Source organism: Nanorana parkeri, unplaced genomic scaffold, assembly GCF_000935625.1.
Source record: "Nanorana parkeri isolate BGI_ZX_2015 unplaced genomic scaffold, ASM93562v1 scaffold229, whole genome shotgun sequence".
NCBI classification, from domain to species: domain Eukaryota; kingdom Metazoa; phylum Chordata; class Amphibia; order Anura; family Dicroglossidae; genus Nanorana; species Nanorana parkeri.
In genome coordinates this window covers 349812-369278 of record NW_017306497.1, presented here as the reverse complement: position 1 = coordinate 369278, position 19467 = coordinate 349812, and the positions used below count along the sequence as shown (strand labels likewise).

Here is a 19467-nt window from a genome sequence, read left to right as displayed (position 1 = left end):
TTGCCTGCTGAACAATTCACCCAAAAATAATTTTGAGTTTACACTAAATGCACTTTTGAAGAGACCCCATTTGTGTAGCGATGTCACTATACGTTTTTCAAGTGTACCTGTTTTACTTTGACTGTGGAAGCAACTAGCAGGTGGACTGGACTACAGGCAACCAACAGCTTGAAGGGTGCAGACATTCTATTGTTGGTTGCTAGTGGCCAACAGAACAAAAATGGCATAGCTTCTTCCACTGTATATCAAAGACCAATGCACTTAAATGTGTCTTTTAATTTACACATCATAATACCATCATAAAGCAGCTTAGCATTTCATCAAAACGTTTTCTGTACTACTAACTTTACAGCTATCAATCTGAATGAATTCACAAAAAAAAAAAAAACACAACAGAAAATGTAGCCAATGACTGGCTGAAAAACCTAGCATCCAATTGTCAGTTGAGGGCTACTTAGACCCATCTTAGAACATTATGGGTATCCCAGATAAAAGGCAAGCCATCATGAGCAATAATATTCTCACCTGAAAAAAGTCTGTTGGATTGAATGCCGTGGTCAACACTTCCTGACCTCTTTTTCTTCAGTTTTATAAATCATGCCCAATTCTTGAGCTCTGTCGTATGGACATAATTAATGAATCACTCCACCCAGATTTCTACATTCTGGGTGATGTTTGGTTACCCCATGTGGGTTTGGAGCCCTTATTGGGTCACTACTGCCATTATGGACCCCATTAATGTGTGCTCCTTTCCTTCCAATGTTGTCACCAGCTGAGTTCTCCATATTTTTCTATAGGGAGTTCTTCTGGCTGGCATCCTGAGCAGCAGCAGAGACCGAATCTGCAGCCAGGGTCCAGTCAGTCCAAGCAAGCAGACAATTTAATGGAGGCAGAGGAACACAACAGAAAATATTAACTAAGTAAGCTTATGGATTACAAGTCTCCAAAAGATACCTCCAGCCTCTGTGATGAGAATCATTTAGGAGTGTAACAGAAATGTACACAAGTAACAGACTGTAAATAGTGCTTGTCATGTCTTCAATGTTAGTATGGTTATTTATCTCCTATAAAATAATAGAAGTGATGACTTACAAACTAATATAGACAGCTTAATGGTGAAAAGCAATAAAGAAAAAAAAATAGAAATATATATATTAAAAAAACAAAACCTCAAACTAGGGTAAATCTTAGTGAATAAATCATGTCGTTGGTAATGACAAGGACCAGTCATCATGTGTTTGTGAGGTAGTAGTAGTATTCAGCCCAATCCCTAACACTAAGGTTTATATGTTCTCCTCATACAAGATACGTCTTAATGCCTAGTTATTGCTAGCACATGTCAGGAAATCCTTTCGCCAACCCTACAAATGCCCTGGCTCTAGGCATACTAGAAATGTAAAAGAAAAGGAGAACAAGAAGATTCCAACAGGGCATAACATTACAAATAATTCCACATTATGAAGTAACAAAAAAATGTCCATTTCTACACAGTAACGTCAGTTCTAAGCTTAATATTTAAATGTCCTTTCAGAATTCAAACCGTGAAAGCTTTATGAGCTAACAGCTAACATTTTTTTCAGAAAAACAAAAGACAAGCTAAATGAATTACATTGATATGGTGTTACAAACGTAATTAGACAAGACATGGAGATAAAACCCATTCCGATCGCCTTGTTGAATTCTATCCTCCACAGTCTGACTGGTACAAGTGCTTTGGCAAGGGGGGGCATGCTCCGTTGTCGGTGTCTGCAAAGGCCTACTTTCTAGGTTAGTGATTCAGCATTGTGTAGAATGTATAGCAATGAAGTGTCCTCACATTGCTTCAAACTCATCGATACGCTGTTTGGTGTTTCCTTGTCTGATCTGGCGAAGAGTCTTGTACTTATCACGGCCGGCTTTCACGTTTTCCGCATGAAGGACGTCATTCTGAGTTTTCTTGGTTTCATCTCTAGCTTGAGCCAACTCTGAACTTAGAGCCTAAAAGACCAAAAAATAAGCTGTGCTGTAATTAGGACACCACAAACTCGCTCTTATATGTGTATTTATTATAACTGATTTAGCTTCCAGTCTATCATCTGAATGACCAGGCTGAACAAGCATCACCTCACAAATTTCTTCCTTTACTACACTTGGGGGACTGCATAGCTGCCGGCCTTCATCCAGTCAGTTAGGCCTCGAACATATGGGCTTTAACATGTACAGTATAAGGCCAGTGTGTAAATTAAGCCTCTATAAAGCATTTACAAACTTTCAGCAGTTTTGTTGTAGCCTTTAAAAGCACCATATACAATACATTTGGGGAGGTTAAACTTCTGTAAGATTCAGCACTGCTTCAAGATTGTGATAATCAGCTCTCATATTAGGATCTGTGTTAAATATCTCCAAACTAGAGTTAAAGGTTGCTTTAAAAGCTTCAAATAACTGCTCAAAGCTAGCTAAAAGCTTTGCATGTACGACGTACTGAGCTGGCCAGCTGGAAGCACTTTTGTAGCTCCGTACGACGTACGTCCTTGGCAGCGAAAGGGTTAAAAGTAAGCTGTGCACACTGCCCTTTTACAAAAATCGATGCCCTTATGTACATGGCTTAATGTTGGTAATGAGATAACTCTTTATGCTCAAAGTTGAAATGGTCCAATTATAAAAATGAAAGGATGTTGTCGGCAGCAGTTCACACCTTGGCGTTTTTTTGCACGTTTCTGTGCACACTGAAACAACAAATCCCATTTATTTCTATAGCCCCCGTTCACACCTGAGCGTAGCGTCGCGCTTAGAAAAATGGCTGTTGCTTGAAAAAGTACATGAGCTTTTTGGCAGTTTACAGTGCAATTTGTCCCCATAGACTCAATAGGAAACACAATTATTCTTGCGTGTTTTCTGCGCATTTACCCATTTACAATCTGCTCGTAAAAACATTCAACTTAATGTATGTGTGTCAAGCCCCCTTCCTCAGAACGTGACCTCAAGCCCCCTTCCTCAGAACGTGACCTAGTTGAGGTCACGTTCTGAGGAAGGGGGCTTGGCCCCGGAAACGCGTCAACGCCGCCACACTACAGTGGCACACAGGCAGATTGCAGTCTCAACTGCTGTTTCTTCCAAAACATCCACACAAGCTGTTTTATGACCCTCCATTGTGAGTACCATTGCAATTTTATCTTTGTGTCTTTTAAAATAAAAAATAATCTGCACTAGGTTGGGCGCCCTTCTGTCCTTTTTTGTATTCCAGTTTTAGTTTCTCCCGGCTGAAGTGGGGTAGCACCCCTAGTTGTTTTTACTTAATCATCAGGATCCGAGCACAGCGCTTTAACTTTACTATATGTTGCAGCTTGTGACAAAGGGCCTAGGTGTGAATGGGGCTTTAGACTTATCAATCTGTGGGCAGAATAGTAATCTGCCCATCTCTACCAAGCAATCTGAGCAGGAATACATCTATGAGCAGACTGGAACCTTTACTGGATGGGTAACACATACAAACACAACACATGCATTCAAGTAAAAGCAAACAAGACTGGATCAGAACTGTAGGGAGATTAAGTGGCAGGCAGGTAAAAGCTGAAGCAGGTAACGATGACACATTTAACACATGATGTTACTGCTATATATGAGCTGGTAATCATCTGCATGACAATATTACAATTTTAAATGCAACTCAAAAGAAATGTCTGCCTTTAAATAAATATATACAATGTAAATGATTCACCTTGCTGCTTAAAGCACAATTGGAGTCTAATTTAAAATTCATGAGATAACTAAAGGCTGAGGAAAAACAAACATATATAGATAAATGTATTACTACAGATTGTAAAATCTTCAGAGCCCGGTGGCCGACTGCAAAGAGAGGTTCACTGCTATACCCCATACATATAGTCACAGAAGACTAGACGCAAGAATTCTTAGACTGTCAGGTTACATTGCTGCCTACAGGAAAATTGAAGAATGGCAACAAAAAAAAAAGCTGTGGGCCAGCACAGGATAACCCTGTCCACAAACACTATACACAGTTTAGTAAGCAAGTAATAGGGAGAGCAAGAAATGCACACAGGAAGTAGGGACCTGTGTCCCTAAATTGACTCCAAAAAAACAATTTTTACAGCAAGTACAAAAATCCAAACACAATTCTTAGGCCGTGTGAATGTCCCAAAGAGGTCCAGCAAAGGGGTGGGCAAGACAGCAACAAAGGCTAACAGGCCAAAGAAAACAAGAAAAAACTAAAGCAGCGTTGCTTAAGCAGTGGCTGAAAAAAACATTTTTCATAAACTCATAACCCAAATCACATTCAGACAATGAAGGGAAATTTCCTTTCGGTTTTCCGGAGCTGGACAGAGAGACGAAGAGCATGTCCTAGTTGAGGTGAAAGATAGTGACTCCTTTGCAAGAACAAAGTCTTAGAACTCAACACCATGTTGTCACTGTGCAAGACCAGAAGGGGTCATTTGCAGGATAAGACTGCCAGTTCAGACACTTGCACGTCCGAGGCGACTGTTACAAGAAAAACCAGCTTGTGGGTGACAGCAGAGAAAAGAAATGTCTCCTATGGGTGGGTTGGTCTTAATGCACAGAGAGAATGCAAATCAGATCCCACGGAGTCACAGGGGAACTAACAGGTGAAGCTCCTTAGGAGACTCTTTGTACAAAGCCTAAATCAATGAGTAAAAGAAAGGTGTCTGAAACAAGACAAAGCAGACAGAAATCTTGCTTTTTTAAGGTGCTAAGAACAAAATGCTGGTCCAGACCCAGCCGCAGGAAGGAGAGGATTCATCCCAGGGAGAAATTCATAGGTTAGACGCCGACGAGACTGAAATTAAATTATGTCTTCCGTGTCCAATGATAGACCTTAAGGGAAGTAGCCTTTCTAGCTGGGAGCATTGTAAGAAATAGAAATTTACAGAGCTCTGGACTTAAGAAAAACCAGGGCTTCAAAAACCAAGCCGATAAAGCCCATGATCATGAAGTAGCGTGACAAAATAGTCCTTGGGACAGAAGATCATGAGGATCTGACACAACGGCTACCAGGAGTCTTAACAGGTCAGCATACCATAGAACAATGAGGATTACTGTAGTGCCCTCTATCTGGATACTGCAAAGCAAGATAAGGAAGTAGTTTCAGGATCAGTGTGTACCGATTCCACCTATTCCACCGAGCGGTGAGGAGAGAGAGAGCCGCTCGGCCTGGATCTGACAGCCGGTGGCTCTCTCTCAACGCACATGCTGCTCCGTCCGAATGACAACCAACCCCCCCCCCCCCCTTTTTTTTTTCCCCCCTCCAACACACCCCCCCCCCCCCCCCCCCCACGCGTTCCGGGTGCGGGCGAATGCAGGTGTTTTTTCATTGGTAGATCTCATTGAGCTTGTCATTTGAAAAAAAGATCTCAGAGCTAAAAATTGTGGGCGCCCCTGTACTAGAGGGACCCTGTACCTGGAGAACAACCTGTCCAGTGTGTGTTTGAACTTGGATGAAAGAAGATCCACATTTGCCATCCCCACCAGCAACATTGATTCCTACACCCAGAGAGGTTCCATGACCACTCTCCCGGTTCCAGGGGCTGCTGGCTGAAAAGGCCACCTGTCAATTGTGCATACCTGGGAAAAAAGCGAAAATGTGAAGTCCTACCTAGGACAGGATCCGCACTACCTGTCTTGATGCAACAAGATTCCTCCCTAAGAGAGCAGAAAAATCTTGCAAAAGATGAGAACAGCAGAGCTGAAGTAAACTTCAACATCAGACTTCAATTGCGCTTTAAAGCAAACCTAGGGTGAACCAGGTTGAAAGAAGCATGCCAAACAATATACTTTGCTAGAGGATCAGTCACTGCATTGGGACATGGCAACTAAAGAAACCCAGGGCAGCATTATACCAATTCAATGATTCAGTACAATTGTTGCAGAGGGATGCCCCAGCATGTTTCATAATGCAATCTAGGTGCCTCGCGTTATGTTGTTGGGGCTTCACCTTGTGTTTCAGCAACTTTTCAGCACTTTTGGAAAACTGGAAGATTTTCTAACATATATAATATATATTTGACTATGTAACAAATGGCTCCTGGCAGTGCAGTATTCAATTACATATGTATTTCAACCTGTCATTTACCTACAGTACCAAATTTCCTCCAACTTTGGAGAAACAAAAATATAAAAAAAAGGCAAAATAGTGCAAAATTTACCAGACTGTGCTAGTTATAGAAATGCCCCCAATATGTCTTTCAACAGACAGACAAAAAAATGTGACTGGGGAAAAAAAAAAATGTAAAACAAAAGTACAACTTACCTGAAGCTGCTTCTTTACTCGCTCATTCTTTTGCGTCTCCGTCAGCCTTTCCTCTTCACTGCGATGGTTCATCACACCATCATTGGCCAGTTCTGCGCTGGCCTCAGCACTGTTTTCGTCCTGTTCGTCATGCTCGTGTTCGTTCTCCGCGGGTGCTGCTGGCGGTGGAGGTAGTGGGGGTGGGGGAGGTGGTGGGACAGACATTACGTATTTTAATTCTTCTTTGGTTTTTTCTAGATCTTCCTGTGCTGAATATGCCTGAAAGAAAAGAGTAAGTGCCAGGTTCTGCATCAATATAATACGCTATACAAATCACAGAAATACAACGTGTGAGGTCAAGGCTGTAACAATTGTAGAGGGATAGACTGAATAATGTATTGGAAGTCTATTGTTTGCAAAGTCTTTGGTTGTAAACAAGTTCACTGTCCTTGAGGAGATAGAAATATTACCTCTTTTTTTTTTTTTTTTTATTAGGCATGCCTCTTTTTAGGCCCCATTCACACTGAGCGACTTGCGATATTGAGCGACTTTTTCCTATTGGGCTGTATGCAATCAGGAGCAAAATCTCTCGAAAAAAGGGTCATGTAGGAGCTACAAGCGATATTGAGCGACGAGATGTGAACAACTCCATTGAAATGGATTGGAGAAGCTACATAGAGCGATATTGCGTGGAAATATGAGCGATATCGCTGCAAAAATCGCTCAGTGTAATGGGGCCTAAGAAGTGCATGCTGGCACAGGAGTTAGAAAGTCACAGATTTAATATCCAGTAATACATAATAACAGCAGCAACACCTTGAACTGTATTGCCTCGTGCATTTGCCATTTCACCTATCAGGCACATCAAGGAACTACCACTTTACATGCTAAGGAGGTCACCACAGAAGACTACATTTATAGCATTTCCATTCTTGTCTGAAATATCAGCAGTGTTCATATAACCCACCACAATAAGAAGATGCAATTGAATCTTTCTGGCATGTAGCTGAAACAGCGCCAAACAAATTTGTAATATTTTGGGTCAATCTGACCTTTCTCAAGACTGGAATTGTATTGTAACGTTATGTGATTCCAAGCCAGAGAAAGGGTCACACTGACCTGAAATGCTGGAAACGTATTGGAGGCAGCTTCGTCTACATGCCAGATAAATACTGATGCACCTTATTTTTTTGGGTAGATTACATGGATGGTGAAGATACAGTATTTCAGACTGGAATAAAAAAATGCAATGAAAAATGGTAGAATGACATGCTATAGTTGTGAATTATAACAGCTGCACACATTCTGAAGGCCCCTATATGAGAGGGCAGCTCCAATATTTGGGGCAGGAAATTGGGCAAGGTTTGTTGGGCGATGGGTACGATTTCATATACCTCTGTGGCTGGGTTTATTAGAGGTCAATTTGGGTATATTGGTCCAGAGCTTAAAACTGTCCTAGTTTTTTAGTGCATCTTAATCTGAACAAAAATTTAGCCTACCACAGCTTAACGGTCCTTACAGGTTCCATTAGTTCTTTTTTTTAGCCCTTTTATTTTCACCTGGTGGTCCCGACAAAAATTCCTGTCCTAGGCTGGCAACAATTCCTTCTATACTGTATCTACTGTGAAGCAGCATTGTCACCCTAGCACGAGAAATGTGTTAGGACTACAGAACCCCCCTCCTCTAGATATCATAGGAGAGGTTTTCTGAAGTCCACAGACAAAACAGACTGACTAAATAAGTACAGTCAGCAGAGACAGAGCACAAGCTACTGGCTGATGAGATTTGATGGCAAGATCAACAAGAATGTTGTGCACTTCTTGACATCTGAAAATATTTGGCTATGCAGAGGGAGGACTTCAGTCAATGTAACAAGATGACAAATCTGTTCATATTTCTAAAGCTGGCCAGTCATAGAGCAATCTGATTTTTCATAAATGGACAAACCCATTAATACGTGCATACAAAACAATCTAAACATTGCAGCTTATGAGGAGATGGAGAACTCGACTCACGTGCATTCAGTTATCAGAGAAAATCAGATTTTTTTTTTAGCCTGCTCAATCATTTGTGAAGCCAATCTCCCAATACGATTATTTTCACCCCAATTACAGAGCAATTGTCACATGATCTGCCTTTTTCACTTTGAATCATGCCAGTCTGTAATCTTCCCAGTAGAGCCATCCTCCACAGTGCTGGACCCAGTGATGAGTCTAAGGCTGGGCACACACCTTACAATCATCGCAAGACTTTTGTCTTGCGATGGTTGTAAGGTACTTAAAAAACGTACAATCTGCCTATCTTGCATAGGCAGATCGTACTTGCGATGATAGCAAGCCACGCCCCCTGAGGGACGGGCTTCCGATGACCGCAATGCCGAACGGGCAGTGTGCGCTTGCACACACCGGCCCGTATGGCTTTTATCGTACGGACGTGCCACAAACCCGCCGAACATCGTACGATGCTCGGCGGGTTTTCGAACATGTCCGTAAGTTTAAAGTCGTGCGACCTTACAGTAGTAGAGGTCGCACGGCTTCCACACACCTTACGATAATCGTACGATCGCGTGATATCGTACGATTATCGTTGGGTGTGTGGGGACCTTTAGGAAGCCTTACAGGCTCCATCTGCTAAGCATCATCTAATCATCAGGGTATGCAGAAAATGATGAAGAAAGTGACAACACAGTATTTTGGTATAAAGAAACCAAACTCTGTTTTTATCTGAATAACTTAACTTTAAAAGAGAAATATGGGATAACCTTTTTTTCCCCATAGTTTTCTTTGGGGTACCAATGCCCTCCTGTGACCCAAAAGTCAGTATATGGCAGGGCTATTGCCCGCTATATACTGAAAGCATCCCGATAATACTGTTGATTCACCCCACTGGCTGATTGAAAGCTGGCTCTTCCTATCTAGAGACAGAGCTAGCAATGCCCGCCCCTTCCCCCGTCTGTTCCTCCAGTCAGTGCTGTAAGATCGGAGAGGGGAATCCCTGCTGGGAGTGGTGACTAAAAGTCACCACTGCCTGCAGGGAGATGATCGGAAAGTGTGCAAGCAACAGTATGTTGTTATTCACTCCCCGATCAATAGAGCCGACGTGTGACAGTTTCAGTATCACCCGTCGGCTCTAACTATGAGGATGAGTGTAACACTTCACTCACCTTATAGTTGTCCTTTAAACCTTACGGATTTCAAACACCCCCACGTCCATCTAATGAGTTTATAAACACTGTTATATAATCTTGGAACATACTGGGAAGAAAATGATCTTTTGTTCAGCCGAATGAGACTAGGTGAAAGGCGCTAATTGAAAAGAAGGTTGTCAAGCCAATCAAAATGAAAGAGATGGTTAACCGTTATAACCCCACCGTGTGTATTGTGAGTGAAGAATAGAAATGATGTGTGCGGCTAATTGGAATGATCAAATATGACCATGTGTGATCAGGTCCTGTCATAGTTTGCTTTTCTGCAGCACAATGAACTTCAGCCACTTTTTTTTTTTCTTCTATAGAGTGGGGAAAATTTAGAACAATTGTAATCATTTATATAGCACCAACATATTCCGCAGCGCTGTACAATCGTTAGAACAGTAAGAAACACTGACAAGTATCATTGACATACAGAAACAGTAGGTGAGGAGGACCCTGCCAAAACGTGCTTACAGTCTAAGATGAAGGGGACCAAAGAGACAGGGGTGGGAAGGGTAGACTACAGATGTATACCAAATAAAATGGGAGGGATTCGAGAGTACTAGGAAATGGGAGCAGAAGGGAAGGGTGTATAGGGTGAGAAAACAAGGGAAGAGCTGGTACGCTTCTCTGAAGTGCGTTTTGGGGGATTTTTTAAAGCCCTGTAGGGATGGTGAGAGCCTGATGTGGCGTGGGAGAGAATTCCATAAGGTAGGGGCAGCCCTGGTGAGGTCCTGTAGACAAGAGTTGGGTGTGCAGGTGAGTGAGCAGGATAGTCTCAGGTCAGGTCATTAATGGAACGAAGGGGCCGATTTGGAGTACATCTTCTAATTAGGGATGAAATGCAAGCCGGTGCGCAGTTATGCAGAGCTTTGTAGGTAAGGCTGAGGAGTTTGAAGTTTATCCTAAAAGAAACAGGAAGCCAGTGCAGAGACTGACAGAGGGTGCAGTAATGAGAAGACCCATTAACCAAACATCTACCACTTCCCAACCTGACATTGCCTTTACTAGTCCCGGCATAGTGTAGTTTCACTTTTGCCGTGAAATTTCAGAAAACCCCACTATATGTTTGTTCTGTGTTCTTATTCACACTGCATATGTAATAATGATTTTTATTGTGACACCTTTTAGATGTCTCTTTGGTGCAGGCTTTTGTGCAGATTCCAAGCTACTCTGAATAGGCTGAGTGTGAAACTATAGTGTCAGACTCAACTTCCTCTCATGAACACACAATCCCGTGAAGGCTTCAACCCTTTGTTAGGACAGTGTTCAACTATAGTTTAAAACTGATAATGAAAGTCTGCCATATAGGGTTAATTAGAGTAAACATTAACACCCCCCCCTCCCCCCTCCGTAACATTACATAGGGAGAAGCAAAGTATGATTCTTAGGCAAGTAAAAAGCACTTGAAATGTAGCCAACTTTTTTTTTTTTTTATATCTTAAGCAATGTGAATATGAACATATCACAAATATAAATGTATATGTTGTCCCAATTTGACTACAAAAGTGGAACTACACTTTAACAGACTTCATTTGCGTGCTTTTTTCAGGTCAGTTCAACTAGAACTTTCAGGTCAGCAGCAGGGGGTCTTTATTTCTCTCAGTGTAGGTTTCCTGGATTTAATCATACAAAACAATTTCAGTCCTGATAGCGACTTTTCATGTTCATATGTTCTGAAAAAGACTAAACTGTACAAAGAGATGGGCATCAATAATAATTTGGGTATCACTGCTGAACACCTCTCTAGCTTGCTTTGGTCAGGGCTTCATTTGTTGTTTTGGGTATAGCTGTAATGAACATCAACCCTAATGCTTTTTTATATATACATGGTGATCAGACAATCCCTTTCCTTTCTGGTTTGCAATGCAGGGAAGTTAGCCTCTGCAGGCTCATTTGATAAACAACTAGTATGTTTTGGGTTTTTTTTCTTTTAAAAAATAACATTTTCACTTTTTTACTAATCCCTTTGCAGCTACTCCCTGTCTTTATGCATATACACTTGTGCTCATAAGTTTGCATACCCTGGCAGAATTTATGATTTCCTGGCCATTTTTCAGAGAATATGAATGATAACACGAAAACCTGTCACTCATGGGTAGTGTTTGGCTGAAGCCATTTATTATCAATCTTATTCAATCATAATGACAACAGAAACTACCCAAATAAGCCTGATCAAAAGTTTACATACCCTGGTGATTTTGGCCTGATAACATGCACACAGGTTGACACAAAGGGGTGTGAATGGCTATTAAAGGGAACCATCCTCACCTGTGATGTGCATGTAATCAGTGTGTGTGTATAAAAGGCCAATGAGTTTCTGGCCTCCCGACAGACCCTTGCATCCTTCATTCAATGCTGCACTGACGTGTCTGGATTCTGAGTCATGGGGAAAGCAAAAGAATTGTCAAAAGGACCTGCGGGAAAAGGTAGTTGAACTATATAGAACAGGAAAAGGATATAAAAAGATATCCGAGGAATTGAGAATGCCAATCAGCAGTGTTCAAACTCTAATCACGAAGTGGAACATGAGGGGTTCTGTTGAAACCAAACCACGGTCAGGTAGACCAACTAAACCGTCAGCCACAACTGCCAGGAAAATTGTTCGGGATGCAAAGAAAAACCCACATATAACTTCAGGTGAAATACAGGACACTCTGAAAACATTGACAATTTGCATGCATCAGCCCGGAAGCTGCGCATGGGACGTACTTGGACATTCCAACATGACAATGATCCTAAACACAAGGCCAAGTCGACCTGTCATTGGCTACAGCAGAATAAAGTGAAGGTTCTGGAGTGGCCATCTCAGTCTCCTGACCTTAATATCATTGGGCCACTCTGGGGAGATCTCAAACGTGCAGTTCATGCAAGACAGCCCAAGAATGTACAGGACCTGGAGGAAGAATGGGCAGCTTTACCATCTGAGAAGATAAAGAGCCTCATCCACACATCCACAAAAGACTTCAAGCTGTCATTGATGTTAAAGGGGGCAACACACCGTATTAAGAACTGGGATATGTAAACTTTTGATCAGGGTCATTTGGGTAGTTTCTGTTGTCATTATGATTGAAAAAGAGTAAACACAATTGATTGATAATAAATGGCTTCAGCCAAACACTACCCAGGAGTGACCGAAAGGTTTTCGTGTTATCATTCATATTCTCTGAAAAATGGCCAGGAAATCAAATTCTGTCAGGGTATGTAAACTTATGAGCACAAGTGTACTCCAAAAACAGCTGTATGTCCTTTTTCTGGATAGGCTTCTTAATGGGTACAATGGCAGAACATACCTGCAAAATATGTCTCGACGCAACCACTTGCAGCAGGAAACAACTGGGAGACTGATACAGAGCGTTGTCACCATATAAAACAGGAAGTGCCCAAAAAAGGACCTTCATGACATGGCCATCGGGTATAATTTAATGAAACACGTAATTTTTTATGAAATATTCAAGGGATTAAAAATGACTTTTGGAATTACATTTACATAATAAAGATGCTATGATATTTTAGTAATTGGGTTTTCATCTACTGTAAGTATGCAGCCAATGATGTTCTGCATGCCTATTCCAAGTAAGTGTGGCTCATCAGGTAAACTAGGATGGAGGATGACAGGCATGTGGCCCGCACCTTTAAAAAAAAAAATAAGTCAGGAATTGCAGCTCCCATATTGTTATTCTCAAATGTCCCTTAAAGAACAACTCCGGGAAAAACTTTTATTTACCCTTGCAGTGGTAAGTTATACTTGCCTGAACCGTGGAGCCGGCTCGATCTTAGACTGGTCCCGAGAGCCTCTCACCCCCTCTGCTGCAGCGGTATTAGGTCCCATAATTCATCACGTTCTATACACTGTGTGTAGAGGTGAGGACAATGAGCAACATTTCAATGCTGCAGCATAGGAGTCTGAGAGGTTTCAGAGACCAGAGAAGCAGAAAGCTAGCTGAGTGTTTTGTTTTTTTTGTTAGCACCTATCAAAAACGAGCAGTAAATCCTTGCAGTGCGGGGGGGTAGCCCCACTGCAAGGGTTAAGAAAACTTTTGCCCAGAGTCTTCTTTAAAGCCCAACACAATGCCATCAATTAGGGATTGCTGGCAGCACCAGATAAGCTCTCCAAGTGCTAAAACACATACATTTTACATAGTGTATAACTGGCAGGTTGGAATCTACATAGAAATCACTGATTAAAAAATAGGCTCAGTGTGATTCTATGCCCTGAGTTGTTGCAATCAACCAAAAAGAGTATTAAATGCATACAAATAAGAAATTTAGAAAGGGAGATTACTTTTTGTTGCCACTCCGAAGCTTCCTCTTCCTTCTTCTTCTTTGCGTCTTCAAGTAAAGCAATCTTGGCAGTAAACTCTGCAAGTTCAGCAGCCTACAGTGAACAGAAAAGTATCAGCATTAAACACTTCAGTAAGGTGAACACCCATAACCCTTCACTGTAACAAACACTACACTTGAAAAATATTCTACCATAGACATTACCATAAGCTGCAGCTGCCTGTGGTCCAGATCCAGCACTCAAGCATAGCTTAAGTCAAAGACATAACTGAAAATTTACTCCCACCAAGATTGGATTTATATATTCTAAGCTAGCATTTGAAAGAGGAGAGAAAGACTGCGCTTGAAAGGAGCGGGCTGCCACAAAAACCACTCTTTTAGAGGCCATTCACACCCAATGCGCTCGGGCTGCGCAGCCTGAACGCAAGACAAAGCAATTTGCCGCGTCACAAGTGGGCACAGTTCACACATTGCGGTGGTGTGCTTTAAAAAAAAAAAAAAAGAAGTACAGCATGCAGTACTTTGTTTTTTTAAGTGCATTGAAGTGAGATGCAATACAACCGCATTTCACCGTGGTGTGCCCATAGAAGGTAATGAAATTCACTTGTGATGGTTCAACAAAAAAACAAAATGTGCGATGCGTCTCGATCAAGTGCAACAGCACTGTGCCGGGCACACGTAGCAGCAGCTGGGCAGTTGAGTGTGGCTGATAGTGGGAACAAAGCCCTTAGGAGTGAGCAACTCGAAGCACAATCAGTTAGGTATAGTACCATTATACCCATACCAAGTCTGGAAACCTCAGGTGTTTATTTCAAGTGTTGCACGAAGTGTTCAGAGTTTAAAGCTCATGTCAAGGGAAAATAAAACATTTATACATCTCTGCAATACATGTCCACTTTCCCATGTTTTATCCCTTTAAGCACACTGTAAGTGCAGAAAAATAACGGGTAATATACCCGAAATGTAGTGTGTTCCTAACACCCTGTTTGACATAACACAGTGTATTTGCTCTGAATTCCAAAAGCCATGTTGTCAGCCCTTCCTCTGTCATTTGATAGATTACAGAGAAAAGGACCTCTCTTCATTCCCCTCTTTAAAAAGCCAAGGCTGTTCTTTTTCATGTGCAAGCGGCCAAAAACTCATTACTAGGTTAGTGTAGGGTAGTTTGTTTTCTTGAGTAGAATAAGTAAGGGAACGAGCAATGTTTAATTTATTGCTAGTTTATCAGTGGTTTTCAGCACTCTCATCTTGGTTTATGTTGCTTTTGGTAAAGGACCAGGAGTGTTTGATGCAGGAGAAGGCAAGTATGGATCTGCAGGAGATTATTTGGTTTAGGTGAAGATTTAAGGGTTAGGTATTTAGATTTAAGTGTTTAGGTTAAAAATGAGGACTAAAAAAGGGTCAGGTTAGTGTTTGGTTATGAGTTAGGGTCAGCACAATAGTTAGGTGTAATGACATTTGGGGGTTTTGTTGTTGTTCTTTAATTATTTTGTTTACTTGTTTTTGGGGTCGAAAGCCTTACACTAAAAACTTCCAGTGCAGGGTTCTTGATTCTGAAAACCAAGGCACAGGGATTATTGTTGGAAGAATACAGGGGTACAGATTTCTATTCCTGCTCCAATGCAGTGTATACAAAAGATGATGCAAGAAAGGTGCAGCTTACATTGTATGCTTATAAAGGATTTTGCGTTCTGCCTAGAGTGCTTCTTTAACCTGTGAGTGTCAACTTCACTAAACAAAAATTCAGCCAAAGATTTCCCCAGCAAAAGTAAATCAACAAACTCTATTTACTAAAGTGAAACCCCTGTGATTTTAGACTTAATCCATATAAATCAGTAACTGTCATCTATAAACTCCTGCCTTCTCTGTGCACTTCCTCACCAGCTGCTCCTGGTTTTTCATCTGGTCTGCAGCTTGCTTGGCCAGTGCTGCCTTGGCTTCTTCTGCAGACCGTCGCTCTTTCTCCAGGCGCTCGGATTCTTCTATTGCTCGTTTTCTTTCCTGTTCCAACTCTAAAGCTTTTCTAGTTTGTTCTTCTAGCTCTGTAAAAATAAACAAAAAAAAACAAACACACACACACACATTAGGGATTCCAGACAAAGTGGGCGCTATGTGAGTTTTCATTTGTATCAGTTCTAGGTTTCCACTGACAACAGAAAAGATTAAATACATGTTAGGTGTCAGTAATATATTTCTAGGCTACAGACAGGATCACACAAGCACTTTACAAGTCAGTGGTATTTGACAGTAGATGTCACTGTGCAACAGATAACAAGCCACGCAAACCTAGCCATGGCACCAGTCTAGGTGAAAAGTTTACTAAATACCTAAAAACATTCTATTGTAACTTTGTATTTTTAAAGAATGCTGATCAGAATAATGCAAGACACTTTCGTTGTCAAGAATTCTATTAAAGACAGTGACTGGGGGGGGATGTTGGATAGCTATAGCCTCCCTCTATCACACACTCTCCTTGGCATATAAGAGTAGAGCTGTCCATTGCAGTAGATGGCTGGATGGAAAGGTGTGTTCCCACCACTGCAAGGAAACACCTCCATAGTGTATCCACTTCAGTGAGCTCCAAACACTTTCCAGTCCTGTCCAAGAGAAATCTCGAGACACAAAATTGTCACCTTTACATGGTGCCACGAAAGGAGGAGAAAGTACCATTATTCCCAGACAAGTTTTAGTCCTCCAAAAGAATACCGCAGACTAATGTATTCATCATATAAGATGGTGCACATTACAAGCACAATGCAATAATATAGTATTGCCCAGACATCTACTTGAATCACATTGTTTTCCAAAGGCTTCCATGGACAGAGGAGGTGATTGAGATGATGTGATTTTCATTTATAACCCAACTTGAACCAAATGTTTACTTTATGGTTTTGGATCGGTTGGAGAAGAGTTGACATTTCGGTTTCCCTTTCCCACTCTACCAATATGCGTTTTGTCTGCGACACCGATGGATTTCTCATCATTTCCTGTCTTGACATGATTGAAGGGGAAGTCTACTTCCTAGGTGCAAGACCGTAATAAAAACTTGGGAGGTTTTAACCCTTTTCTGCTGTGCCAAAAACAAAATAAAGTTTTGGCTGGATTTGGACTTTAAAGTAAACCTGTACAACATTTCAAACTTTTCAGAATTAAAAGTCCTGATTAGCAGCAGACATTACAAAATGCTAGATTACCATTATTAAATACTGTTCTGGTCCCATCAAACATGCATTTTCGGGAAAGAAAATCCTCTCCTTTGACAGAAATGCAGGCATGAAAAGCTCTTGTGTGATCATAGCTCGACCTCTGACTGGAAAGCATTAATCATTCACCATACAGGTATATACACACTAACGCAGTATACAATAATCACTCCACATGTTTTCAGATACAGAATTTCTGGTATAACAGACTCATTGGAAAATGTTGGGTGTTCCTAATCTACAAGCTTATCAACATCCAAACTAAAAAGGAGATTTCTGTAGCCGTGATTGCCGTTTAGCATAAGATTAGTCACACACATGCAGTAAAGTGTTTACACATCCGCTACTCATCAGTGAAGAGATGCAAGAAAAAAACCAAACAAACAACAACCTAACAGTAAGAAAGAACATAATCTGGATAAAAGAACAGAAAGCTGAAAAACTGTTCAATCTAATTCTCTCAATGTCAGCCTTTCTGCCAGTTACAAGATACAGTATTAGCAGCCAGCTGTAAGGCTGTATATACAATGAGCTCTGCAGTCAGGGCTATTTCAGAGCTCTGCAGCCTAATCAGCTTGCAGATCTAAGTCGTAGTTAAGCATGTATGAAACCTAGATGAAATGCTTTACATACTCTGCTAAATAACAAAAGCATTTTACAAAATGCAAACGAAAATGTAGCGATAGCAGTTTGGTGATGATGAGCAGACAAGAAACACTATTGCCTCCTATCTTTGGGCACGCTACTTACACAGAGAACTTGCCAAGTACTCAAAGGACAATAAACAATGATGATCCACAAGCCCACTACAGAAACACGAGCTCAGGATGAAAAGAAGACAGCTACTATTCCGAACCTGTTCTAAAAAATCTTCTAGGGCTGACTTGCTTATCCTCGCCTCGTTAGTTGGTGACCGAGGCCAAGCATTTAGCCAGTGAAGTGTTACGACACCCGATATGTACTTACTTCTTCCAGGTCAGAGACTTACTATCACTTCAATGGAAAAAAAACAGTGCATCAGTGATAGTCACCAGCATGCAGAAAAATTAGGAGGTGGCTTCTACTCTTCAGCCTGGCTTAGTGGTTAATGTTGGAGCCATATACAGACACAGTATGGCTTCCACCGACTTCCAATGATCTTAAAGTACATCTCAAAGTAAGCATATGATGAAAAAAATTGCTAATGATGTGACAAACAAGCAGAAAGTTCTATGCAAACTGCATTTTCCTTCCCCGTTTTCACCCACTTTCCAAGCCTCCCTACCAGTCATTTAAAGCAGACCTTAAAATGGAACCAACGTTAAAACCGAAAGGTTGGCTTTTCTTGCAGAATAAACTCTATGTTTCTCCTGCAGTAAAAGCTTCTCTCCTCTGTGCCAGCAGCGATTCTATCGAATGTGCACTGAGCCACACATGCGTGGAATTTTGGCATGCCTTGGTGACGGGATGAATTACCTCCTGTGTGCATGTGAGAGTTATGTAATTCTGGGCAATTAAGATAGCAAACGTACATTGAAACATGTCTGTGGAGGTGACAAAATAATGAAGGAGATTGTGGCTGACACAGCACTTGAGGGGTTCCTCTGGCAAGCAAGTCCCCACATTCACCCTCATCCTAACTCTTAACATAAGCTAGCACTAGAACTGGTTGGAGGTCAGTATGCCTTTTAGTCACTTCCATCTTCTGCTTCCTGGGCGATTGCTACTTCTGGCTCTGAGCCACAGCAGGTAGAGGCATTGATTGGCTGCTTAGGGAGAGGTAACCAATCTGTGCCTCGGTCTGCACACAGATATTGGCTGCAGTTCAGATCCGAAGGCAACAGATCCACTGGTAAGTGAAAGATAGAAGTTCCTTAAACTATTTCTGCATCCACCCCCTCCCATAGTCTTTGTGCATATGTAGGTTAGGCGTTAACAGGGAGGTTGTAGATTGACAACACAGCTGCACCTTTACTGGAACAACTTTCCAAAAGAAAATACTTTCTCTAAACTGAATTTTGGGGCTGGGCAGGTTGTTTACCATAATTAACCCCATCTGTACTGTGCTGGCAGATCCCATTATATGTTGTAAACTAGATTTGAACAATGTCCTAACAAAGGGTTAAAGATCTAAAAGCACTGTATGTTAATGAGAGGACACTCAGGGTGTCAAATTTATTTCTATGGGGACAGCCAGAGTTTCCGGTCACTTTGAAATTGAGAAACTCGCAAAAACCTGCTACACACACACACATCTAAAAGGGGTTTTAAAAAATAGATATGTTGTATAAATAAGAATACATAAACATTTAGAAGGTTTTTCTCAAATTTGACTTTAAAGCAATACCTTGCATTTTGCTTATAACACACTGCCTGGACGTATTGATTTAAACATATCAGATAACCTATTGTGGCAGAAAAAATGGTTTAAAACTGAGCAAAGCCGCAACACTGCAAATGCCTAGATACCATGCTCCATTTCTGTTCTCCGCTCCAAGTGCAGAGTTGCTATCAAGCTGGACATATCCCAGTACAAGCCAGAACTGTGATAAAAAATGTTCTTCACACAG

At 41.4% G+C, this 19467-nt stretch overlaps 1 protein-coding gene across 2 annotated transcripts in view; it reads right to left on the bottom strand.

The window, feature by feature from the left end:
- Window positions 1-900: 900 nt before the first annotated feature.
- The window catches only part of RDX (radixin), a 104616-nt gene continuing 86049 nt past the window's right edge, over window positions 901-19467 (bottom strand). For both annotated transcript variants that reach the window (XM_018556250.1, XM_018556249.1), the window contains exons 11-14: window positions 15597-15757; window positions 13717-13809; window positions 6263-6520; window positions 901-1977 (exon numbers count right to left, since the gene is read on the bottom strand). In XM_018556250.1, coding sequence (XP_018411752.1) covers window positions 1813-1977; window positions 6263-6520; window positions 13717-13809; window positions 15597-15757 — 677 coding nt within the window. In that variant the 3' untranslated portion in view covers window positions 901-1812. The remainder of the gene's footprint in view (window positions 1978-6262; window positions 6521-13716; window positions 13810-15596; window positions 15758-19467) is intronic.